The sequence below is a fragment of the Serinus canaria genome, chromosome 4 (genome assembly GCF_022539315.1).
Source record: "Serinus canaria isolate serCan28SL12 chromosome 4, serCan2020, whole genome shotgun sequence".
Taxonomy (NCBI): Eukaryota; Metazoa; Chordata; class Aves; order Passeriformes; family Fringillidae; genus Serinus; species Serinus canaria.
This window is the reverse complement of record NC_066317.1, coordinates 36,608,921-36,634,904: the sequence shown is the minus strand read 5'-3', so window position 1 is coordinate 36,634,904 and position 25,984 is coordinate 36,608,921. Positions and strand designations below refer to the sequence as shown.

General features: G+C 36.2%; 1 protein-coding gene across 6 annotated transcripts in view; it reads left to right on the top strand.

Annotated features, from left to right (window-relative positions):
* Window positions 1-25,984, top strand: part of ASB5 (ankyrin repeat and SOCS box containing 5) — a 40,235-nt gene that overhangs the window by 3,052 nt on the left and 11,199 nt on the right. The window contains exon 2 of one of the 6 annotated variants that reach the window (XM_050973707.1): window positions 3,603-3,757. The exons of 1 other annotated variant lie outside the window; for it this stretch is intronic. Coding sequence is in view for 2 of the 5 variants with exons in the window: in XM_009101053.4 (XP_009099301.1) it covers window positions 9,036-9,231 (196 nt within the window). In the remaining 3 variants the exon portion in view is untranslated. Of the gene's footprint in view, window positions 1-3,602; window positions 3,758-9,009; window positions 9,232-21,079; window positions 21,393-25,984 lie in introns of those variants that run through there. 4 more of the 6 variants (XM_050973708.1, XM_009101053.4, XM_030239366.2 and 1 more) reach the window with 4 other exon arrangements.

Sequence of the window (25,984 nt, the reverse complement as noted above, 5' to 3'; positions counted from 1 at the left end):
CATAGATGGAAGCTTTGAGGTATATGTTGTGAATTTCAAGTGAAAGGGAGGTGTTAACTTCAGCCCAGCACCTTTAGCCTTCTTAAGTTTCTGTCTAATTTTACAGGTGAAAGTTTAGGTGCCTGTGGCATTTTGGCACCTAGATAGATGAGGACGTTTTTTTTGATCTAGGGACATGTATGTACTTCCTGATTTTTTTCCTTAAATGTCTAAATACTTTCTTGTATTTGTCTTTTATTAATTGTTGAAATGTTAATCCTTTAAGAGACAGTAGCAGCACACAGTCTCTTAGGCAGCTCTGGGTAGGAAGATAAAAGATTAAAATAAATGTGGCCATGATCAGCTGTCTCTTGCAACAGCCCCCTTTCAGTTAACACCTCTTCTGGATGGCTCATTTTTACAGCTGGTGTGGAAAGGCTGTGACTAAGAAAGGAGAGGAGGCTTTTTGGACTGCATTTGATTCTAATGTTCTCCTCACCTCCATTTTTTAAACTTTGGATCTGCACAGTATGCATAATAAGAAGATAAGCAAGAAGAAATTTTCACTTGTCTTTATAGTATTATTGTGAATCCTTCAGCAAGAAAATCTCAGGGAATTTTAATTTGTATTAAAATTTGATTAATTTTTAATTTGATTTCGGAATGAAATTGGTATTTTACTATATTGTCTCATTTAGTGGCATAATATATGGCAAAATAAAAGCTGCATCACAGGGATGTAGCTCTGTGCTTTTGTCTCCAAAGTCAATGTGTTTTGGAGCCTAACATAGTTAATTTTTGGCTCCTGTGAGGTTTGCCCATTTCATGGCCTATGAAGCCAGGTTAGGTAAATTCATTCGAACATTACTGATTTAGCTTAAACTTTCTCACTTCATTGTGCTTTCCATTCTGGGCTAGAAACCCGAGTGCTACTGCTCCGCCTCACCCGTGTTTTAACCTCATTCACTCAGCCAGTTGCAAGTCTTCATCACAAGGTATTTTTATGTCTCTTGTAAAAGCACCGAGCAGACACTTGTCGTGCCTCAGCTTGAAGAAAAAGATGTTTTACTAGCTCTGTCATGGTGATAGCATTTAGCCAATCCCAATTTTAGTGGATGAAAACTCCTTTCTGTTACAAGCACTAGCCATGGGAGTCAGCATATAATGACATAAGCTTGCAAAATAAACCTTTAACTCTCATCCCTACTATTGACTGTGTAATTTCCTTTTATTAACAACATTCTTAGGCACCAAAATATGCTTTACACAGAAAGAAGAAAAATTAAACCACTTAACCACTTTTACTTAGTCAAGAAGAAAACCTGACAAAGTTTGGAGAAAGGGGGAATAAAAGTAAACAAATTATTTCACTGTTTTGAGAAACAAAAAATATTTTTGAAGAAAAAAAGTTAAATGGTTAAAGAAAAAATTACAGACAGCCTGTAACTTATTTCTTAGAATAAAATTAACAATTTTGAAAGGAATTCAAATTGATGACAAAAGATTCACAGCTTAGGTATTGTTTTTATTTAGAGGCATCTATTTAATAAGAGTAGGTAACATTTTTAGTGTTAGTTGAAGAAAAGATTAATTATAAAAACTGCAAAAATAACAGGTTTTGTTACATGAATTTAGATTAATAAGATGGTTGCATTGTCTACTAGAGAAATAGCAGTTAGTTTGTCAAGCTAGTTGAAATACCAGAAGCATAGCTCCTGTGGTACCGCAATCCTAAGAGGTTGAGTTAGTTGCCACAGAGGGAATCTGTGTTCTGTAGACATGGTTGGCAATGAAAGAAATTGCTTAGACCCAAGAAAGGAACTACAGAAAGGGAAAGAGGTGCAAAATCAGGAGATTCTTCCCAAGATTCACTCATACACCTGTGTTAGTACATAAGGCCATAAAAATTATGCCCAAGTATCCTTAAGAGGAGGCAGTGTGTATGTGCATTTTGATGTTACGCTCTCTTCATAGTTTTCCTCGAGTTTTTCCAGGGAGTCATTTGCCTTGTCACAGAATGAGTTGTAGGGGGTGAGTGTGAATGGCTTTTTCACTGTAAAGTCCAACAAGGTTGGTTTAAACTTATTAACAGTTGAAATTGCCAGATTTTGAACTGAGGAGTGTACCAGTACACATTCTTTCCTGTTGATTTCCAGCAAGGGAGAGAGAGGGGCAGGAACCTTCAGCTGAGGAATGGAATGGGCAGCTGGAGGTGGTAACTTTTTAAACTTCTCGGGGACAAGATTTGCTAGAGTTCATCTGTCAGCGGGCTGTGTGTGCCTGCTGTCTGACACGTTTCTGGGTTTAGTAATGTCTCTAAGTACACACATGACTTATTTTGGAATCTTCTGTAATACTCTTAATAGTTGAGTTATGTTAGGTTTCCAAAGAGGACTGCAACAAATACTGTAAATAAACTTACTATGTTTCTAGCAAAACTCATATTGAATTTACTTGTAAGCCTGTTGGTCATACCTACTTCCCTTCTGGGTAGAACTTTGCTGTCAGTGCTTAGATGGACTGGTTAAGCAGATCAAGCCTGTTCATGTGATAATGTGACAGCAGAATTGACTGATACCAGAATTGTAGCTGGAGGGGAATCTATCCCCTTTATGAGAAGTGACTGCCCAGTGGTGCATAACAAAGGGGTACAGATTTAACATTACTGTGTTATTTTTTTCAAGAACTGAGAAAGTTAGAAAACTAGAATTTTATGATCACTTAAGTATCTGAGTAACTTTTGATGCTTTTAAATGCATGTTATATGGAGAATGTCTGTTATGTGCAGAGATACTGATTGATATTTAATCCCTGACCAGTAATTCCATTCTCTGGAAATCCAGACATGCAAGTCTGCATGCTAGAATAACTTTCTAACATAGGAGTAGTATTTTCAATTACTAGAAAAGGCAAAACACTTCAATGAAACCATTTTTAACACATTAAGAATAAACAATCGTTTTCATGATGTTAGAAATGAAAGATTGCATCATTCATTTACTCAAATAACTTGATTTGTATAGATTTTTGTGCATTCAAGCTCTTTTAAAGGAACTTTTGTGCTTCATTATTAGAGAAGGCAAATGGTGTGTAAATATGTAACTTTTAAGTAGAATGGATGTCAAAAGCCAGAGCTCAACTATGAGAAGTGTTTTAAGACACTCTCATTTTTCCCTGTTGTGCCACTAAAGATGTCATTGCATTGCATTTTGAAACAGACTTTTGGTTCAAGTCTTTGTTGGGTTATCAGGCTATTAGCAGGGATTATGAGAACTCCAGAAATCTGAATGAAACTAACTTTGGTTATGAGTTGTAACTTCATGTTGTATGGTTTGTGTAGATCCTGGGTAGATACAGCATTCAGGGAGAAATCTGTAAAAAGGAGATATGAGCCTTTCATTTTTTATGTTTACAGTGTTGTATCTGCTGTAATTGGCAACACAGCTCTCAGGTTTTTGTGCTGATAGTATGGCTTTGTCATGATGCTCAAGTAATTCTATGGAGTTCTTAAGGATAGCAATGGGATGCAGTGAAAATGCAGTTCAGATCTAAACCAAGTTTCCTCTTTTCTGGATGAAAAAGTTTGTGTTCTCTCATATTTTGTCTTTTTCATTCCCCCAAAGCAGCAGCACACAGTCTGTACTTCAGCCACCTCTTCTCTTCATGTTTTATGAAGAGTAGTATTTGGGTTGTACTAATGGGCTTGAGCTCCTGTTTAGAAAAGGACACAGCAGTTGCTTGGTGTTTTCCAGTCACTCCAGCTTCTGAATTTCTTCAGGTAAACATGATTGTTTGGGTTTGTTTTCTGTGCCTTAGCATAAATGCATCATATCCTTAACTTAAGAATGATATTAATGAGAACATTTAAGACTTTTTGAAGATTGTTTTATGGTATGTATGCCTTTTTTTTTTTTTTTTGTCTTCAATCCAATGTTAAGGTAACTTTTTGAATAATGAGGAAATAAATTTTAAAATAGTTACTTTGAGTCTAGATTTCTCCAGTTCATATGCTTTGAATGTAAAATAGTAGAAAAAAATTGCTGAACACAGATTAAGGAGGAAATGACATAACATTCAGTAGCTTTAGGTAAGTAGGTAAAATTTTGAAGATTAATGTCTCATACACTCATTAAAATACAAGTCAGCTGGTCACTAAGGAGGTAATTTTTCATAGACATTTCCTTTTCAGCAGCTCATGCTTCTCTTCTTTTGAGTCCTTCGTGAAGAATTTTATGTTTACATCAGAAATTCAGCACTAATACTTGATTACTTACTGGTATATTTTTTTTAAACTCCTTGTTTCAAGGGCATTACTTCATAAATTTTTCCTGGTTGGTTGCCTATAAGGTATAAAATAATCAATTCTTCAAAGTATCTAAGAGTTCCTGTTCCTCTGCCTGTTATCTTAATATCTTCTGTTATACCTGCTACTGGACAGAACTTTCAGAACCAGGATGACTATCACCTTGCAGTGTGTATTTAGCTGTCTTATTTGTGGAGGAAGACATGCAGGTGAAGTGTCATACTAATAATTCCCTGTAGTGTATTTCATCTTTATCTCATTTTTAAAATAAACATTTTCACTTTCAGAGATTTAGATGCATCTCCAAAAAACAGAAGAAAACTGTTAAGACTAACTGTAATGGAATTTGTGCTGTGAATATAATCACTCTTTTACATCTTCTATCATTTAGTTTAAATATATTAGTTTAAAAATATAAATAGAAGGAAGTATGTTTTCCAAATGTAACAACACAGCATGTGCTAAAAAGAAATCATATTCTAAGGGTTTTATAGTCTTTGATGTTAAAAAAAAATGCCTTCAAAGACTAAATATTCTATCAGTTGTGTTAATTTTCTTGTGTATCTTACCTTACTGAAAATTAGACACACCAGTCTTCTAAAGCATAGATGTAAAATTGCCAGAATAAAATAGTGTGTGACTGTGGTTAGGCAATTAATCATAGATGATAGAGCATAGGTTTTGTAGGCTTGTTGTTTGAGGGTTTTTTCCCCCCTTTGTTTTTTGTTTTGTTTGTTTTGTTTCCTTTTTGTTTTCTGTTTGTTTGTTTTGTTTTTCTAAAAAATACTTTGTTTGGTTGAGGGTAAATTGTACACTAGATTTTGGACAGTTTGAATTAGCACAAACAGGTGCCACTGCTAGATACTTTCTTTCTGCACTTGGCTGCTACACAGCAAAGCATTAAAGGCCAGGTTACTTTGTCTGAGCTCTGCAGTTTGAAATGAACCACTTTATAGTCATTATAAGCAGCAGTATTGCTATCTTGATTCTACAGATTATATTCTTGAGAAATGATAGCTGACCAAGCTACATTAACAGGGAACTCTAAGACCATAAATTCCAGCATTTGAAGTTTCTTAAGTGGTTTTAAAATTAAAATAGTTAATTGCCAGAAGTGGGGAAGCATATCAGAGGAATCATTACATTGTTCTTATTTGCTGGAAATGTGCTAGTTTGTCAAGGTAAGGGTATCCTTGTCTGCCACAGTATTACTGTCTTCTTAAACAAAATTAAAAGACAAATATTGTTAATCTGCAATGTAGCTTGTTGCCATTTTCTTGTGTGCTATGATGAAGCCCTAAATGCTAAAATAATTTTACATCCCATCTCTTCTGTTGACATTAAGTGAATGAACAGTCAATATTTCATTTTATTTAGGTTTGTTATCTGAATTTTGTATTAAAATAAAAATTATTAAATACCTAGTTAGTTACTCTTTTCACCAGGATATCTGAGTGGTTTTTTAACAGCAAGGAAGTTATCTTCAGAATAGTCCCTATTTTACTAGTGAGGAAATAAAGCCAAGAAATTTCATTCCCAAAAGTCAAAACTACATGGGAAATGCGAATATCCAGATTAAGCCACTGCTCTTTTTAAGTGTTTTGATATCATTATAGTGTTGTACATTTGCTACATATGGTGCATTTCCATTTGGAACCTCTCATGATTCTGAAGTGCTGCAAGATATTGCCATGCAGTAGAAAATGTGGGACACTTACATCCCAATTTTTTACAGTCCTTCATGTCATCTCATTGGCTGCCAGATCCTTCATTTATTTACCTATGCTTCTATTTTCTGATTTCCATTACAATAGCTGTAGCTTTGTGTTTCTGTTTTTCCCAGTCTGCATGGGCTTCCTCTCAGCTATTCTGTGTTCAGATCTCAGCATTCACCTTGTTGGTTCTCCCAAAATGCCCTGTGGGCGTTAACTTCTAAGCAGCTGCTCAGTTTTCATGACTGGGTGCCTCATAGCATGGCTTTGCCAAAAAGCTGTAATGGTAATTTCTGTAGCCCTTTAGAACCCTTAGATTAGGATAGACTTGTTTCTGTGCAGCTGGGAGAGTTTCCAGCTAAGCTGGCACATAAGAGTTACAGAGCTCTAAAAAAAGAGGAAATATTATAAGACTAATTTTGCCAGTTTCTGATGAGTATGTGTGAACTAGAATTCTCAAAACTCATGATTTCATGTAGTATTTCATCCTTATTTAGTTTATTACTGATGAAGGAAATTTTTGAAATGACGCAAGGCAGGTTTTGATACAGGAATAACCTTCCTGTTCAATTTTCATCTTGTTCCTAAAAGTGGTTTTACAAATTTGTGAGGTTATTTGAAACATCACTTACAAAATACTAAATGCATATTAGCCTTGTTGTTGTAGTTTTAAATTTGCTTTTTTTTGAACCTCGGCAGAAAAAAATAACTTGAAAAAAACGATCTAAAATTGATTTATTTTGTGATTTAGCTACTGCAGTTATAAGAAGCATGAAACAGTATTGTAAGGGGAAGATGAATTCTGTTAGCTCCTGCTGTTATTTATGGTAATTGCTGTTTGGAGTTTTCCCTCTAAAAGGAAAGATTATTTTGTTCATTAACAAAATATGGGAGAAGTCCAGATGAGGAAGCAGGTCCTAGATGGCATAACATGAAAAAAGGGAAAAAGGGTCAGGTAGAACACTGTAAGGAAGAAAAAGCTTTCTGTAACATAATTATGGCTTTTCCTTGTACTGCATGGTAAATTTGTGAAATGGGTCCATAAGATGGCTGGAGAATCCTATGGACTGATCAAGTTAAGCTTAGTAATACTGGTACAAATATGGGAGAAGTAAGAAGTTCCAGTATTGGGTGTGTTACTAAGGAAAATACCATTTCTATTAATGATTGAAACAGAACTTGGCAGTGGTAGCTCAGATCATAATGCCTTTTATACTTGTGGAAAACATGACACCTCAATTCAGTGTCAGATAACAATGTACCAAATATAAAAAGGGATTTTCATTTGGCATTTTAAGTACTCATTCCCGCTTCTAAGAATGGTATGAGGAAAGCAGTTCCTATTCTGGCTGCATGAGAAAATGTCTATAAATGAAATTTGGTAAAAATTGGTGTGTTTTTTTTACTAACTAATCTAGTTTACAGTGTAAGCTCTTTTTTAATTGCCTTTTCTAGTTATGATTGACTTTTAAGTGGATTAAATTTTTTCAAAGAAAAATACCTATTGCCTGTTTCTCTCAAGATAAGCACAATTCACTTCCTGTCTGTCAAAAATGTTAATAATTTCCAAGAACATTTTAACTTATCATTGTCTTTTCTTCATTTGTATGGGTTTTTTTGAATTTAGTTTCCAGAAAACATTATAGCTTCTTACTCTAATAAATTACTCAGAGAGTCAGATGATAAGAGGTGCCTTACTATTTCCAATTTCCTTTCAGAAATGTGGCTTTGTATTATAGTGCTTAATATCTGCTATTCTGTTCATTGAAGTCAGGGTGATCTGTGGATGCAGTGACATTTGGATCATACCCTTTTATCCTAATGGACAGCTGCCAACATTCTAAAATGTTTTTGTTTTTTTCTAATCACCAAACAAGAATCCAGGGTAGAATAGAAAGGTTTAGGATTACTTTGGGTAGAGCATTTTGAGTTATAATTCAAGACACTGTTTTTTTAATTTAAAAGGAAGTATAAAAGTTTAGAGTAGGACCAGTAGGACCCTTTCTTGTGCTGCCATGATTCTTTATTTTAGGATTATAGTTCACTTAGAAATCTGGTTCTGTCATGCAGCTCCTCAGTTTGTATCATGTTGCAACTCAGCAATTTACTGAGCAATTACTCACACTAATGGAACAACTTGTGAGTGACTGCTGATGATGGTGAGTAATGGCTTTATGGTATAAAAGCAAATTAATTCTTAAAAAATTGGAGGAATTTAGATTACCCTCTCTAAAACTGGCCAACAAATAAAGGTTGTCATGTCATATGATGCAGCACAGTGAAATACATATCATAACTGTTAGAAATTTTCCATGTTGAAACTTCACCATTGCATTTTAATTAATGTAATTTTAGATGGTCCAGGTCTTACGGATAAAAATACCTAGATGTTTGACTCGTATCACCTACTCTGAATACTGTTTTTTGTATAGTGCTAAAGTCTTTGTATACTAGGTGCTTTCATTCAGCCTGAGCAAAATAATGAGACTGTCAAAGCTGGTATATAATAAATCTCTGTTTATTTATTAATATGTACTTCAATTATTTACTGATATGATTCTAGTTTTTTAAGGAAAGACTATTAGTCTGACATAAAATGAAATATCAGAAAAGAGCAATTGTACTTAAGCAGCAGGAGAACATATTTTAGCAAAAACAGGTTATCTGAGTTACGTGGTTTAGTACATGAATTTCAGGAGTTTATAATAATACTTTTGAAAATGCGTTTTAAACATGTAAATAAATGAATTAGAAATGCAGAATTTGGAATGCAACAGACCTTTTAAGTGGAACAAGTACAATCCAGGATCTTGGAACCTGCTGTCCCACATGAATATCACCGGGCTAGCAAGTGCGGTAGTGAACTCAGTACTATGTACAGTATAAATAATCGTCATATTTTGAGCAGCAGGCATCATGACCAGCTGATATTTTCTTTCCTCGGGACCAGTTGTTCCCAAGAGTGCATGGCTGGAGCCATATGATCTTATCAACACATTTGAGAGCCCGACCCAAACACTGACAGAGGTTTTGCTGCAGCAATGACTGTCATAGAAGAAAGTCGCCCTTTTGCACAGCAGTTATCCAATGTCTACTTTACTATACTTTCACTTTTTTGTTTTAAACTTTTTGTGAAGATCAGCCTTGCTATACTTAGTCATTTCTACATTGTGAAAGGAAACCGTAAGGAAGCAGCAAGGATAGCTGCTGAATTTTATGGAGTTCCTCAAGGACAAGGTATATTTGTATATACTCTGTTATCTTTACTGTTTGGGGATTACTGTTTTTCAGGTAATTACTTATCTGCTAGCCTCATTTACATTCATTTTTCCAAATGATTTGTGTGAGTGGGGGTTTTTTTCTGTACTTGTTGCTGTGCTTTTTATAACCAAAATTATCTGTAGGAGTGTTGTTAGATTGTGTGAGCTGTTTTTTTCATTTTTTAATTTATTTTTTTTAATTAATATTAAGTTCAGAAAAAAACTCAAATACCACAGCTAGTTTTCTTTTTGGAGAGAGGCCTAGATTTAAGATGGCTGTGTACAAATAAGGTTGCCAAATACTTCCCAATCTGGGACTATTTTCCCAATTGATCCTAATGTTCCCCAGATTACCATGCATAATTGAAATTTTCCATGTTTGGCATGTGATTATTTTGCACCACTCTAGTGAAACTTGTCGAAATATTCCTGAAAATTATGTCTTGATTAGGGTAAAATTTTCATGTAGTAATTTTTTTGAGAGAAATGGTCCTCATATACCTTGAATAAGTTGTCTCTTGGCACATAGCAGGAACCTTAGTAAGACTTTGTCAGGGCCAACTTTTGGGCGTGTGTGTGGAAACCCTTCAGATCTTGCTGGGTTGAAAGCTCTTGTGAAAATTCCGTTTTCTCTTCATGCAAGTAGAACTTTGGCAGAACTGTTACCCCAAGCTCATCTGTAGTGAGGTACCATTTTCATTCAATTCTTTTTCAGCACTTTTTCTTCTAAATTGTGGCATGCTGGCACATGACTGAGCCCTGATTTTGTTCAGCTTGGGATCCCTGCTACCTCATTTGTCTTTCTTATTTTTCCTTGTATTCTGGGATGGCATCAAGCTGTTAGACAATGGAACAGTAAGACTTGTCTTACCTCTTACTGCCTTTACCACTTGTCCCTAGGTACCACAAATGTGAAGACATGGCCCAAGTTAAACGTAAAGGGAGAAACTATAGAAATAAGCCAGAAACAGTTTCAAACTCGAAAGATTTTTTCAGTCTTCAATGCTGGGACTAAAGCTAGACATTTTTTGCAGGGGTGTTAAAATTTGCAATCCAGAAAGAAAGGCTTAAATCCTAAAGTAGGAATTAGCTTACTTTGCAGAAGATTTACTTGAGATGGATTTATATCATGTGTTTTCTGCACAAGCTCTGAAACACAGGGTTTTTGCTTCTGAGCCTGTTAATGGCACCACTTGAACTACTGTGCATGTGTGTGTTTGTGTGTGAATGTGTGTGAAGATACAGATATGGGAGGGTGTGGGTGTGTATGTATATGTTCACTACAGAAGGATAGGAAGAGCACAGACAGGAATACTTGCAGAGAATGGGGAAGGCCTTACTTGAAGTCAAGAAGTTTTTGCCAGAAGCTGCTTGCTAGCTCTAAGGCAGCTCTTTATAGGAAGACCAACACACAAGCTGGGCACAGAAGCAAAGAGACTTAGGAGAAACTGGAGTGAAAGGAATAACACGCATCAGGCTGGAGAGTAAAATAGTGTTTAAGGTGTTACCTGTTGCTAAATACAGGAATCTGTAATTCAGGCATTTGTCAAAAGTCTCATCTCATACCTAAAGAAATTTTAAGCATTAATATTACTAAGCATTCTAGTAGCTGGCCAATGCAAAAGGTGAAAATCTATGACTCTTGCAGGTTCCTGTTTTGGTCAGGTAGCAGAGGTTTTTTTATTGATTTATGGATCAAACACATGATAAATTTTCTAGTTTTCTGCTTGTTTTATTAAAAGAAAATTATTATTGCAACTATTTTGTGCTTAAGTTCAGCATCAGTGTGCCTCCATTTTTCGCTGTCCAGCTTGCAGTGGTTGGTTCTGGATTTGTAACAGTTGTAAGCACATGTTCAGGTAGTGTTACAGAATCTACTATTCATCTGTTTGTTGTGACTAACAGCAGCCATCCTTGCTCTTAGGTATGCAAATAATTCCTCCTCAGGATCATTATTTTATATTTTATCTTATCTTTTCTATACTTTAGTTCTGAGTCTGTGGAAGGAGGCATGCCGGTGTCTGAACTCACAGTGTGTTGTGGGATTTGATTTTTTGGTGTTGGTGAAACACAGGGATGCCTCAGTTTCATGTAATACATGTAACAAAATATCCTGCTAAAAGTGATACCTAAAAGATGTAGAATAAGTGACATGAAGCATGAAACTGCTTGAAACATGCATTGTAAAATTAAATACTGAGTATCCTCCTAATTAATGATCCATTCTGTGTTTTTTCTCAAGTAGTAGAGAAACCTTGGCAGAAAAAACGCAGCACAAAGGACCACCAAGATAGATAATTAGCCCAGCAGCTATCATTAGCTAATTGAAGTTTACAGAGTTTCAATAAGTAATTCAAATTAGAGGAAATGTTTCTTTTTATTTTCTAGTTTTAACCTGATTACATACTCTCAAAATTCTGTTAGGAATGGTATTTTAGGTTTGCTTTTAATAACAAAAGATTACTTATTGCTGTTATAATGGCTTGGCTAGGACAGAGTGCTGTAATTTTGAAGAAAAAAGAACCTTTGTAAATAATGTACTACTAGGCACAGGCATTATTTCATACTTTCTAAACTGGCCCCTTGAGTTAAAATAAGTCTTTCTTTTATGAAGTCTGTGTAGTTGAGGGTGTTTCAGGTGCAGAGAGGTAGTTTTTGGTGGAACTCTTTTTGTCAAACTGAAGGTATAGAGGCCAGTTTAGGAACTGAAGCCCAAGGATCATGCATTTCAAGGCAGACTTGCTTTATTTTGTCACTTTTTCTTTAGTAAATATAAGGAGACAGCTTTGCCTGTGTCATCTGCTTTGTGTGGTCTTGTTGCTAAATGTTAGTGGTGAAATGGGTCATATTTTGTTCCTCAATATTTCAGGAATATTTTCAGTTTCAATAGTTAGCAATCTACACTCCATTTATCCTTTGGATCTCAAGTGTATAGGAATGGCTGGATAATGTCATAGTCATTAATTAGAAATTATTATACTGTTTATGTGACACTGAAATACAGGAACTAGATCAGTGTTCAGCATCAGCTAAGAACAAAAAAGTGCATGTGAAGGCTCTACTAATTATAGGGCACTTTCATTTGTTTATGGAAATGATGTCTGAGTAAAACTTTTCCTGTGTATAGCTCAAAGGTACATTCAGAGGTAAATTGAATGCTCTAGGATCAAATATACATGAGTTATCTGGTAAATGTTTGGCTAACCTGGTTTATAAATGCTTAGTAGTAGTGATTTCTGCAGCATCCTTATGCAACCAATTGCAGGTTTTCTGTTCTCATCACTGAACTGCTTCCCACTTCCTCCAAGGATGACCTAAATCTTTATTTCTGCTAACCAAATTCATGAAATATGATTGTTTTTCTCTGTGTATGAGAAGTAATCAATTTAAGGAACTATTATCATGTCTTTTCTTACTTCTACTGTTTTTCTCTTTTCTAGAATAAAGTAAAAAGTATTTAACTTAGTCTGTCCTCCAAAGTCTTATTTTCTAGCACCTGGAGTTATTGCAGTTGCTCTCCCTTGGATTTATGCCAGTTCATATATAGTTTACAGACACCTTTACTGAGGTCTAATTTCCCATGTTAAACAGAGTGCTCCAGCTGAGACTTTATGAGTGTAACCGGGGAACTATTAGTTGTATACAAGTGGAACACTTATGTCATGTGCCATGTATATGGCACCCTATGTAATACCTCCTGGTATGATGCTGCCCCCTCAGCAGTAAAGTGTTATGGATAGAGGCTCTAGCCTGTAAAAACAAACATGTTAAAACAAAGTCACTGTATTGTGCATTTGCCTTTTCCTCTCTCTACATACAGTACTTTGTACTCGACTTCAGCTAATTTCATGCTCTCTTGGTATCAGACAGTTTCTCTGTTTTGCTTGTCTGTTTTGAATTGCTTCCCTCTGAGCAGTTGTAGCATTTTCAGTTTAGTGTCATCTACTGCCTGCATAAAAATAAATACATTATTATATCATTCACAATATTAAAAGCCTGAATAGCACCAAATGAAGGACAGAACTTTGCATTCTTTTACGTTTGCTTGGAGTGAATTGAAGACCTGTGTCCCAATAAGCTATTAGAGTTGAATAATTTTTTTTCAGTGAAGTCATTATAACTAGTACCATAAAAAAAAAAAAAAAAAAAGAGGGATCCATTCTATTATAAAGGTGCCATTTACTGGGTTATTTTTAACTTTGGCACTAATTTTGTAAACACATACTCATATACACTTGCCCCACTGACTTGAAAGGGACTGATTAGTTGTTTGGAGCCAAGTGCTTTCCAATCAGGGACTAGAGCTGTGCTGGAAATAGGTTGTGGTGCCTAGTGTTTCTTTATTTATTGTGTTGAAGTGAACATTTACATATTTGTTGCATTTGAAACTTTGCAAAAGTCAAGATTTTATTAATTTATTTCTCAATGGGTAAAGACGTAACAAGTATATGTTTGCTCCATTTTAAAATCCTGTGCCCTACAAACTGTTACACAAGAATAAACTAACTTGAAAATTAACTATGTGTAATGACAGTGACCTGCACAGTAACATTTCTTCTCTCATGGTATTTCCAGATATGTGAAGAGTTAATAAATCAGCCTTTTGTACAGCTGTTGCTGGATGAACACTGGAGGATCAAAAGCTTTTAGAGTCTTCCTACTATGCCAACTAACAAGTCATATCATGAAAGTGCTCTGTGTATAGGAGCACTAGGTTAGAGCTTCAGATGAGTTTTATAGTATAGTTGCTTTAGGATGAGGTAGTAGTGCTGTGGTTTTAGTGATTTCAAAGTTTGTGGATCAAATCTAAAGAATTAATCAATTTTCAGATGGTTTGGATCTGTAAGATAGAAATTCTGCCAAAAAATACTGGTAAGATCTTGGTTTGTATTAAAGAGGCTATACTTCGTTACTAAAGATAACCTTATGGAAGGAGGCATAGTTCCCACTCATAAGCATTTTTATAAGGCAGAAGGTGTCTATTTTATCAAAAGTAAAACTTATACTTAGTAATTGTCAAAATTATCTACAAGCAGAAAGTGATAGAGAAGAACCTGCTTATGAAAAAAAAAAATTGCAGAGGATAACATAAACAGCAAAGAGTCATGTACATATACAGATACCTGGGGTCTAATATACAAGCTAAGTAGTTTTGAAAATATAAAATGATTTGTCTCAAATACCGTATTTTTTAATTATGTCACCTCTCTTCACAAAAAATTGTATAATATTTCACATTCTCCATAAGTGTCTAAGTTAAAGTTGCTTGAAAGCAGAAATTGTGTTTGTGGTATGCTTCTTAAAATACATTCTAGTTTTGCAAAACGGGAGAGGTCAATATGCCCTGGTTTCTTCTAAGGTTAAGAAAGTCTACTCTTGAATGACTGTAGCCAATTCTAAGCTACCTAGCTTTGCTGTATCTGCCTTGGTCAGGCATGGTAGGAAAGCTCAGTACACTAGTTAGGCTAAATTAAGCCATCAAAGGGATTGTGGTAGTTCAGTCTCCTGGAGACTCCATCTTCTCCCAGAGACTGGTAAATACTATGAAGTTTTCTGTTCCTTTTTTTCTTGTACACTGAGAACTACTTGGGTAGTCCCAAGAAAATGCTCCTTAAAATACAGCTCATAAACAGGTAATAATGTCGTGTTTCACTGTTAGAGATCTACTGTTTGGATGGCTTGTAGTGAATGATTAGAGCAAAGTTTTCATATTTATTTTATCCTAACAAGTTGCAATTGATAATGCCACTCAGCAACAGTTGTTAGGTAGGGAAGATAGGCATGAGGCATTTTCTCAACTTGGATTCCACAGAGATCACAGTTCTATTAATAAAAGCCATACAAGACCTCTCTTAGCTTCCTGGATACAATGGAGATTCACTTAGCAATGATAGCAATATTGTATGGCATACCTATTCACCATACCACTTGGTGTAAGGCACCACATTTAGCATTTGTTTTGCATTTGCAGCACGTAAGCTAATGGTGTAAAAATGCTTAAGATAGTGTGAATATTCTTTTTTGAAATTTTAGAAGGGGTTGGTTTTTTTTTTGATGGAGCTCATCACTGTCTCTTGTATGCCAAATAACTTTGCCTAGGATGACAAATGACTGCCAAAGAAGAGTTGTAATGCAAAATAATTCCAAAAAGGCAGCTTCTTTGAAGGAAGGAAATGACACCACATATTAGACAAATACCAGAACATTCTTTTTTGAAGAACTTAGTCTACCTTAAAGAGGTTTTGCTCAGACTTATATGATGCAACTAAATTGGCATGGCCTTAGCCCTGACTAATTTGCAGCAACAAAAAGCAAGAACATCTTTTGGCAAGCATGTTACTTTTAATTCAAGTTTTTTGTTTTTTACATCCCTCATCAGAAAGAAAACTTCTGAGGCCACAGAAACCTCTAGTGAATATGTATGCTGGAGTCTGTTTGCATGCTTGCCTGTCTAAAAGAAACTGATATAGCCTGTCACATGGATTTGTTTGTGGGGTTATTTTACTGTTCTATGTATATGAGGACCTCCTTGAGGTCCACCAGCTCCATTTTTGGTTGGTTTCATTCAGGTGTGCCTCCTTGAAATGTATTTTTTTTCTGAATATGGACCTTAACTTGTCACCAGCCTAGGTCCCATTTGCTTGCTTGGAGTGTATGCTCTAAACTCACGTGGAAATGCCCTTCATCAATTGATTTCTTTATTTTTCTGTGTGAAATGAAGAGTAAGCTTATAAAATGATGAAAGCACAAAGTGAACATTATGAACTCTGATTTATCGTAAAACCTGGGGTTTTAAAGGTGCATAGCAATAAGACTGAGCAATAAGCCTGAAAGGCAATCCTGGAGCAATCTGTCTGCAAGGCTATAAAGAGAACTGGTGCTAAAGAAAATATGCAGAAAACTGCAGTACTGGCTTGGGGCAAACTCAGTTGTACCATGTGCACTGCTCTTTCTTGCATTGGTGGGGCATAAGGCAACAGGGGAAGACCGAAATAGCAAAGCTCCCTGAAGGTGATGTTCCTTCCTTCAGCCCCTGGATTTTTATGGGCAGGGTTTTGCTATTCGCATTCCTCTCTTGTAGGGGATGTTCTCAAACACTCGCAATGCAGGCAAACAGCGAGTGAACTTCTGCCAGTTAGACGATGATGGCTTGGGGGGAATTGCATAGCATGCCTGAGTACTGAGCTCTGCTCAGGACTGCAGCAATGCTGGCTGGCTGGCCATAAATCCTCTGTGGCATGCTGCATCTGTTGCACCAGTGGATGTTACTCTCTGCCATGTCTGGAGTCTTTCTGGCAATAGATATGCTCTCTCTATGGCTGTTCTTTCACCATAATTGACTGAAGATTCTCTCTGGGGTACTCTCTACCACTTCTACGCTGACTACTGGTTTCATGCCTGTGTCTGTATTTCTGTCAATATCTAAAGCTCAGGCCTGCTTGGTAACTGATTTGCTTAGGTTCTGCCCCATGACTTTTGTAATTTAGTTTGGTTTACATATTAGCAAGTATTCTATGTTACTGCATGAAGAGTCTGACAGGTACACATTGCAAACAAGCCAAGAAATATAATAAATATGTCATTGTTCTGTATTTGACTTCTGAGAGGACTGAGACAAAGCCTTTGTCATATCAGAAGTTTAAATCTTTTTTCGACCTTTAGTTATGATTCCCAGCATCCAAGAACATCAGGTGTTACAACTGTAGAAATCTCAGGAGAAGAGGTAGGGACATTACGAGCCAGACAGCTATGTTGTTGCTAACATCATCATCATCATCATCATTATCATCATCATCATCATCATCAATCTTCTACTTCTTCTACTGCTACTTCTGCTGATTTGGATTCCAGCTAAGACACAGTGGTGAGATTGTATTGAGAGTATGTAATAGACTTTCTTAGTGCTTATAATGGTGTAAAGAAATGTCATTTTGTGCTTAAGTAACTAGTGACCATTATTATCTACCTACCTTCTGGTATTTGTCAAGAGGACTGGTTGGTGACCTGGATAATGCCTAAGCTCCCTTGCCTGCTAATGACTTATATCACCATCATACCTGCCATGAAGTATGGCTTGATGCAAAAATCTATTTAACAAATAAATGAAAAGTTATTCCAGGCCATTCCTGTTCTCCTCCTAGAGCTTTATCCCTGTACTTTTATGGTGCATTTATGTTCCTTGGAATTGAGCTGGCACTGCAGAATAACAGTTGCCACCACTGTGGCCTTGTCGGATGCTGGTTTTGTCAGAAACCACAGTTCCTCAATGCTTCCTAAAATTTGCTTAATCTTGGCATCTCCTACAGGGAGGAATGTTCAAAATTTCTTCTGTTTTGTTTTTGGCAATGTCAAATAGCAGGCCACTGCTGGGGTACTGGCATTGAGCCACAGGGAGCCTGTCTGTCATTTCAGCTTCATGGTTGCAGGGTGTGGATCACATGAGCAGGAAGAATCAGTTTCTAGTCCTGTTCCAGAATTTAGTGTGGCACGATCCATGCAGTCACTGTGACCCCATAGTAATCCTGGGCATGAAAACAGAGTAACCTGAAAATACGGAACAGTTTGGGAAGCAAGGTGGGTCATCAGTTTGCTGTTTTGACATGGTTGCACACAAAATACTGATCTGTGACATTTGAAAATGGTGCGATTTTGTGCAATTTTTCCTAAGATAAATTATTGTTATAGGAGTTTGGACTGTATGGCATTGAACTGCATCATGTGTTGAAAGGTCAAGGGGGTTTTGGTTATTGTTGGTTTTATTAACACATTTTTTGTGTGTTACCACAATTGCATCCCTGTTGCCTTAAAAATAGTCTTGAAAATAGAATGAGTTCCCTGCTAAAAGGGAGGAACAAAAATTTACTTCTATTTTCATTCCCACCTGTTAAGAACTGTTGCCCCTTTAAACTCAGAGCAATGTGCTGACATGGAAATGTTGAAACTTTACTCATATTTCCTTTTACAAAAATCTGGAATAAAAAGATTTTGAGAGTTTCCTTCAACGCTTCTTCCTCTGGGTTTTAAATTTGAACGGAGCTAATTATTAATGAAATTTAACATAGTGCTTTATTTAAAGCTTGTATGCTAATTTAGGCCGGAATTCCAAACCCATCAGTAAAGTTCTCTGGTTTCTTTACTCTCAGACTGTAGCATCTACCCCTTCCCCTGGCTACTTTTTTGAAGGTAACTGCATTGCTTCCATAAGTAACTGTAATCTAAATGCTGTGCTTAACTGCTTGTTTGCCAAGTCAGGAAAAATAATGCTAAACTGTGTTTTCTACATGCTTGGACATCTACTTAGACTTGTGCTGAAGGTTTTCTGGCAGATTTTGGAAGTGTTTGAAGGTCTTCTATAGAGAAAAATCTGAAGAACATAATCTCAGGACTAAGCCCAAGTGGTTTTGTAGTTTTGAATGTTAATAGTTTTGTTACCTAATGAAGTTGAAGGATACTGATTTTTATTTTGTAGCTGGTGTAGTCCAGGGCATAAATGAGAAAGAGCATGTAGCAAATCCATGTCAGAGATGGAACCAAAGAAACACAGTCTTCAGCCTTACTCCATGGTTTTAACTATGTTCATTCCCTTATCTCAGCTATATTTGAAAAATAATTTGGGATTATTTTCGATGCTATTTAAGCTTTTTTTGAATTGTTTTTATAAACAGTTATTGTTTATAACTGTTTGAATAAGACTTTTAAATGTTTTTTTCCTGGAAGTTGAATGGTTGGGCCTAGCAGAATTTAGTGAAAAGTTCCTTCTGCAGTCCTGAACTGGATAAGCTTTGCCTTCTTTAAAGCACAAAAATGCATATTTTTTTATTGTTCTCTAGAGTATTCAAAGTAACTCAATGGCTGGCAAGCATCTATGGAATATCTCTGTGTAACGGAGATACTTTTCCTATAAGCCATGCTTTGGAGCTGTAGGGTTTTGGGGGTGCTCTCACTGCATGGGGAGCTCCTTGCCTCCTGTGCAGTTGTCTGCAGGAGAGAGCAGGTGATGCTGGCTCCTGTGGGGCTCTGCCTCTTTGAAGCCATGGCATCTGTCTGTGTACCTGCTGCTTTCCTTGCTCCTGCCAGCCACACCTGCTCGACAAGTAGGAGAGAATAGAGGCTGGAATCAATGTGGGAAGCATTTGTATGAAGTCCTTCCAGGTTTGAACCACTCCTGTAGAAAGATGCAGATTCATTCTCAGCTGACAACCTCACCCACAAAACTCCTACAAAAAATGTAGATTTTTTTCTGGCCAGATCACTGTAAATTCCTGCTCTGCAGTCCCAGATGCTTTGCTTGATCCTGATCCTCACAACCTTCTCCTGAGAGTCCTGGAGTTCCATTCCAAATGGAAATTTGAAATTGAGATGAGCCTCAGAGCCATGGCAAGCAGAAAAACTGCCAGTTTATTTCTCACAGGAGAATAATGCTGGTATCTTCCTGCATAGGCACATGTTACACATCCCTAGTATGCTCTCCTGTTAATTCCCCTTCCAGTATTTATTTACTTGGAAGAAAGCACTACAAAGTAATACATCATTCTAGTATTAAAGTGATATATTTATAATGTCCCATTTATAATGAGCCCTTTTGTGAAAGCTCTGTTTCAGATTTACATGCAGAGATTGAATATGTTGAAGTGTTTATTTCAGTCTGGGAGATAATTCTGATTTGTTCAGCTAGATAAAACCCAAGGAAAACAGTTGTCTGAAGGCAGCCTAATGTCTGTGAGAGTGCTGTTTTGCTCTGTCTTGTGAGAAGAGCAGTAGCCCACCTGCTTCTGTTCTGTAAAGGGTGTAGCACTATTCCAAGTAAGACAGCTCACATGTGCTGCAATTTCAAAGGGAAATCTGCAACTGCTCCTTCTTCTTCCCCTCACCCTATCTACCTATAATCTTGCCTCTGATATTCTCCTTAAGAAAACCAAGAGGGATATAGAAAATGTCATTAAATATCTGAGCATTATTTCAGAATTTTGGGGATTAAGTTTAGTCAGGTACCTGAAAAGAGCAGTATTAGTGAAACTCAGTAATGTTGATTTGCTTGTTAAAAATTTACAAGTGGCTATTATAGATCTGTAGAAGAGCATAATGACGAAATACTACAAGGAAATGCCAGGGAGGTAAAGGCAACATTTTACATGTTATTGCAGAGAAATCACTGTCTTTTACTGTGATGCAGTTTTATCATGGATTGCTTCTCTTTGCAGATTTCTGTTGTATAGTGTCAGCCTGATACATAGTAATGAACAAAAAAGTTCTAGCACTCTTTGGTTGGTTTTGTTACGGTTTTTAAAAAATATTGATCTGTGCTTCTTCTGACAAGACTACAGCCTTGCTTTCATAACGGGATCAGACTTTCAAAATAATTTTTTTTAGTCAAAACATGCTTTTATTCAGGATTTAGTTTCTGATGACATTTGTAGGATAACTTGCCTCCTATTTAAAAAAAGGACAAAAGCAAGAAACAAACCATAGAAAACCTATAGTTTTTCATAGTTTCATGGAATCTCCTGAATTCTAAAATCACTCTTTACTGCACATTACATATGAGTAAAACCTGATGCAGTAATAATTGTTGTTACTATTATTAAAAGAATTTCCATTCCGATAAAATAATTTTGGTTTTCTGTTTTAGGCTGCTTGGTATTCAAGCAGCAAAACATTTGAATACTTATGCTTTAGGAATCTGTTCCTTTTTTGTGTTAAATGATTAAAAAATTAACACCTTCTTTCCATTTAAATCGTGTAAATAGTTAAGACTCATGCTGTAGCTAAGCTGATTCTTTCTCTGTTTTAAAAATAGAAAATGCTGGAGCAGTCCTTCCCTTCCCCCACTCTGTAGTCACTAGTCCAAGCTAGTAAATGTTACTGAATGGATTTCAGTGTTGTAGCCATTCTACAGTAAGTACAGCAAGATCCTTTGTGAAAAAGCGAAGGGAGGAAAAAAGGTAGTAGAGATCATTTGTGGATGTTCGTCAGAGCAGAGTACCTGCACCCATGACAGACAGGCTTTCCTCGAGAAACAGATCATGACAACAAACACTGCTGTTCAGAGGAGCCAGGATCTCCCCAAAAGACGCCTAGAAAGTGTAGGGGAGTGCCCTGCAAAACGGAAAGCTAGCTGGGGCATTCTGACCAGCCAAGGTTAGTATAGCAGCCATTTCAGAAACCGGTACTGAAATATGCTAAGCTGACCCAATTTATGATGGTCTAGCTCTAAAACTGATTTTTGGTTCTTTGTGGGTTTTTTTTTTTTCCTAGCTGTAATGTAAATGCATGCTTTTGTTAGTGGGACTTTATTGTCTTGCATGGGTTAACACAAGGGTACTGAGGCTATTTTCGTTCTTTCTGCTCTCTTATCAGCTGATCTAAAATACCATTTCTTGTTTATCTGCCCTATTTGTTTTATGCAAGTGTTTAAGGCTTGACTTACCCTGACTTTTGCTGTCCTGTCACGAGGTAACTGGATACTAAAGGTTAATTGTTTACTATGGGGAACCAGGGAATGAAAGGAGGGGGAGGAGTAAACTTTACATATAACTTTATGTGTAAGGAGTCTATAGATAGCTGAAATAGGAGGAAATAGAGGAACACAAGTGACAGAATTATTCTCCTGTTCTAAGATATTAAGGACAAAATATAATTGTAAGGCTTTGTATAGAGAAGTACTTAGGAGGTATTTAAGTTTTCAACAATGAGGAATAAACTCTGTTAGAAGTGATTAGGACTCCTATTGCCTGTGCTGTATTTTCCTGTAATTATTTTTTCCATAGTCCAAGTGTGTAAAAGGGAGCTTTGAATAATTGCAAGAGGCTTAAGATTTTTTTTTGAAAGAGTGATCATAATTTCATTTAATATTGATATCACAAGGTTTAGAGTGAAACAAAAAAAGAAATTAAGGAAGTCAAGCTTGAAATTCATGATCATATGATATAAAATAAAAAATTGAAATGTTAAAATAGTCAATGAAAGTAGTAAACAGGAGTGAATTCATATGTTGTACATAAAGGAACTGTGAATTTACCATGTAAAATATAGCTATATGTTAGCTATATTCTTAAAATATATTCCTATTCTTAAAATACCTTTGATGATTTCCAGTATTGACAGTTTTAGAATGAAGCAATATTCAAGAATTTAAGAACCCGTTTCCTTATCTTCCAAGTAACCATTTGAGTGCAATGATACTGTGTGATTGCATTTATTCATCACTTTTAATATGCAGAGCATCTTTTGCCCTCATGTTTTTCACTGTTTGGGCTAAGATTTCCTGACCTAAAGAAACTTTTATTTATGGTCATTTTAGCTCGTTACGTCAGTATTTTCCAAAAAATCTTGGACAATATCCCTCAGCTGAAAAGAAATTTCACAAGAGTTTATCAGTGTTAGTACTGATATGGTATTCAACATTATATGGTTGAAGGTTGGGCTCTCTTGCTACTTGACAAAGAAATAGCCACAATTATTCTAGTTTTGAAATTCTCAGAATCTAAGTAAAATATGTAAGCTAGAATTTTCTGTAGAATCCATCTTGACAGGGTCTAGCTACTCAGAGCCTCTTTGTAATTGCCATGCTGGGAATACAAATTTATTGGTAGGCATCCTGAAGTACTGAGAGACTTGTAGTGCACTTAAGGCTTCTGATTGTTGCAGTGCACTTGAATAACAAGTATATCTTTTATCAGCTCTGAAGGATGCTTTTTTTCCTTCCTCTCTGTTTCATCCATGCAGGTATCCCAACCTGACTTGGCTCTACAGGCACCCTTGCAGAGCAAAGGGAGAGAAAGTCATGCTGCAATGCAGTCTGTAATTAAATAGGCAGATTGGAAAATGGACTCAAGGTGATGCAGAGGGTGAAATGTATCATAACATTGGGTAGAAGGGTGAAAGGATAGAGTCAAAATGGGAAAAGGCCTTCAGCCTACTGGCTTGAGGGTCTATAACTCCAAAATCTCATGGATGTGACAAAAATTATACTTGGCACAGGTTTGCTGCACAATTGCTTTCTGTTTATAAGCCTTGGGCTGCCTTCACTCTCAAGCAGGCTGGGAAAATGCAGAGAATTCTCAGCAGATTGAGAAAAATTGTTTGTACTCTGGATTAAGGCTGAGACTGTGTTTGAGGAGCAAAATTATTCCTGACTTTAATCTCCAGAGTCTGAACTCAGCTCAGAATGTCCATAGGCCTTTTCTGTCACCTTCTAGTTGGGAAGGGGACTGAAAAACCCTTACTTTGTTTTACTTTCCTTTTAGTCCAAGGAAATAATAACAGCCAAAGAATGTTACCAGCTGCTCCTCCTACTCAAGTCATATCTGATGAGGATCTAATAGATTACTGAATTTGGAGATTTATGTGATTTTACATCTTGGCATTCTTGCTGGGACATACAGACTTTGCAAGCTACTTTAGGTTAGAAAAACATCCAGACAGTTGTTGATGCTTCAAGAAGATGGAAAAAACAACCTGTGCATGAGCATTGGACGTGGAGCTGTGGCTGTGCTTTCATGTGACTTGAGAAGGGGCCTGACACACTCCTTCCCACACGTGCATGGCCGAGCACAGAGCCAGGAGTGGCTGCTGCTGCTCCCACCACTGCCATTGCCATCAGCTTCACATAGCATAATGTTAATTCTGTTGAGAACCAAGCAAGCTGTGTTTGGAAATTGCTGTTGTGTTATTCTAGACTTTTTTGTAGAGTTCAGTGACTCGTGTTTCTGTGGGAAAAGTATGCTAAAGTGCAATGCCAAACACTTGAAATGTTACCTGTGCCACCCTGATTTGACCATTCAGTGCATTATACCCCACTATTCGACAGCTCAGTCACATGCAGTGCTCTTCCACAAAGCCCCAGCCTCCTTTGCTGTGCAGCATGAGTGGTGTTCTGAGAACACATTAGTTTTATCTTCAGAAAAAACATACCCTATGTTCTGCTGTTTGATGCAAAGGTTAGAAGGAATGCAGTGAATGGTTGGGAGAAATGGTTAATGTTTTAATGCCCCAAAAGTAAATTCCATTCTTGTCTGTGGAACCTATGTGTTTTAAGACCAGTCATCTAAGGTAAAAGCTTTTTGGCTGATCATGGTTATTATTATCTAAAGCTGAAATTTCAGAAGCTCAGAGCTCTCATAACCATAATTAAACTGTGCTTTTAGTGTGCACTCTAATGTTTAGGAACTCAGAAAAAAAAAATAATCTGTTAGAATGATTTTATAATTCAAGCATCAAAACTCCGTCTTTTAGTTCCTTAGTTATGAATGGATGATCTGATATAGGTTCAGCAGGGGAGGTGAAGTATTCTTTTATTATTGGGACAATATCATAAAAAAGGCAGTAGAAAAGTAACAGTGACTGTTACAATGAGTTTATAGTTTGGATGACATGTCTTAAAGAGATCCTACTAGACATGGAGATAAAAAAATTTTGAATACTAACTCATTCACTGAATGCAACACTGGAATGGCAAAACTAAAGTGTAGTCATGTGCATTAGACACAGAAATGTGTGGGAAAGCTTTGTATGGTTTTTAGGAGTAGGAAACTGTTAGCATTTACACTTGGAATAAAGCCCCCAAGTTGTAGATTTAAAATCTACATTATGATAAACATTGGACAGTATACTGGTTTGAACCAATCAGCTTTCATTGTTTGTGTGTATATATATATATATATATATATATATACATGCACACATTTATATAGTTATATAGTTAGAGAATTTTCATGTTATTTGAAACATTGAACTGACATATGTAAATGCCACTTGAATGACATCTTCTGTTTCAGACATATTTTAGTCATCTCTAGCCTAAATTCTGATTCTCTTGGAGTTCTTCAGTATTGACTGTTTAAACTTCATTTATTAAAAAATAGTGGGTTTTATTTTTCTGGCCATATGTAATCATGGTAGTTAAGCATCATAGATATATTTCTTAAAGTTTAAATCCTTTGTTGAAGATTTTTTCCATAGTTTTCAACATCAAATATCAATTAAGTAGTTTTGATGTGCTTTTTTATCCTACAAGGGATTTAGAAAAATGAGTAATTTTATAGTGACTCAATAAAAATTTTTTGGAACCTAATTAGATGTACAAAATATCAGACACTTCAAAACTGGAGTGAAGTGATTCTGTTCATCTTGGGACTCTGATGTTGCAGGGGTTTTCTCTTTATTGATCCTGTATGTTGCTTCAGTTGCCAGAAGCTGAAGCACTCAGAATGCATCTTAAGAAATAAAAGGTAGCAGTGCTTGTATTAATACATAGCATTTGTTGGTTTTGCAGAAATAAATATTAGCTACAATGCTTTCCAAATACTCTGTGTTTCTCATCTCACAGGAATGAGCTGTGTTGGGTTCTGTTTTCAGTTCTTTGATGACAGTGCTTCTTCTGATGACTGGGACTCTGTCCATTTAGCCATAGAGCAGTAATTTTTTTAAGTGCTGAGCCCTGGTAGAAATACTTTCCCAATTAAGTGAGCAAGAAGAACTTTATTCCTTACAGTTCTCCTTTTGAAAAGCTAACCTTTAATGTACTTTTTTTAATGAGTTGGGGGGGGCTGTTTGTTGTTTTATTGTTTTTTTGGGGGTTTTTTTAGAGACTTCATACATTTTTGGAAATAAATACAAAAGGAATTACATGACTGGAGGTAAAGGCTGTTGTGAAAATATTTTTACTTAGTATTTTACCACTATGATTATAATTGCAGGAATGACTTATGGATGATTGCAGGTAAAGGATG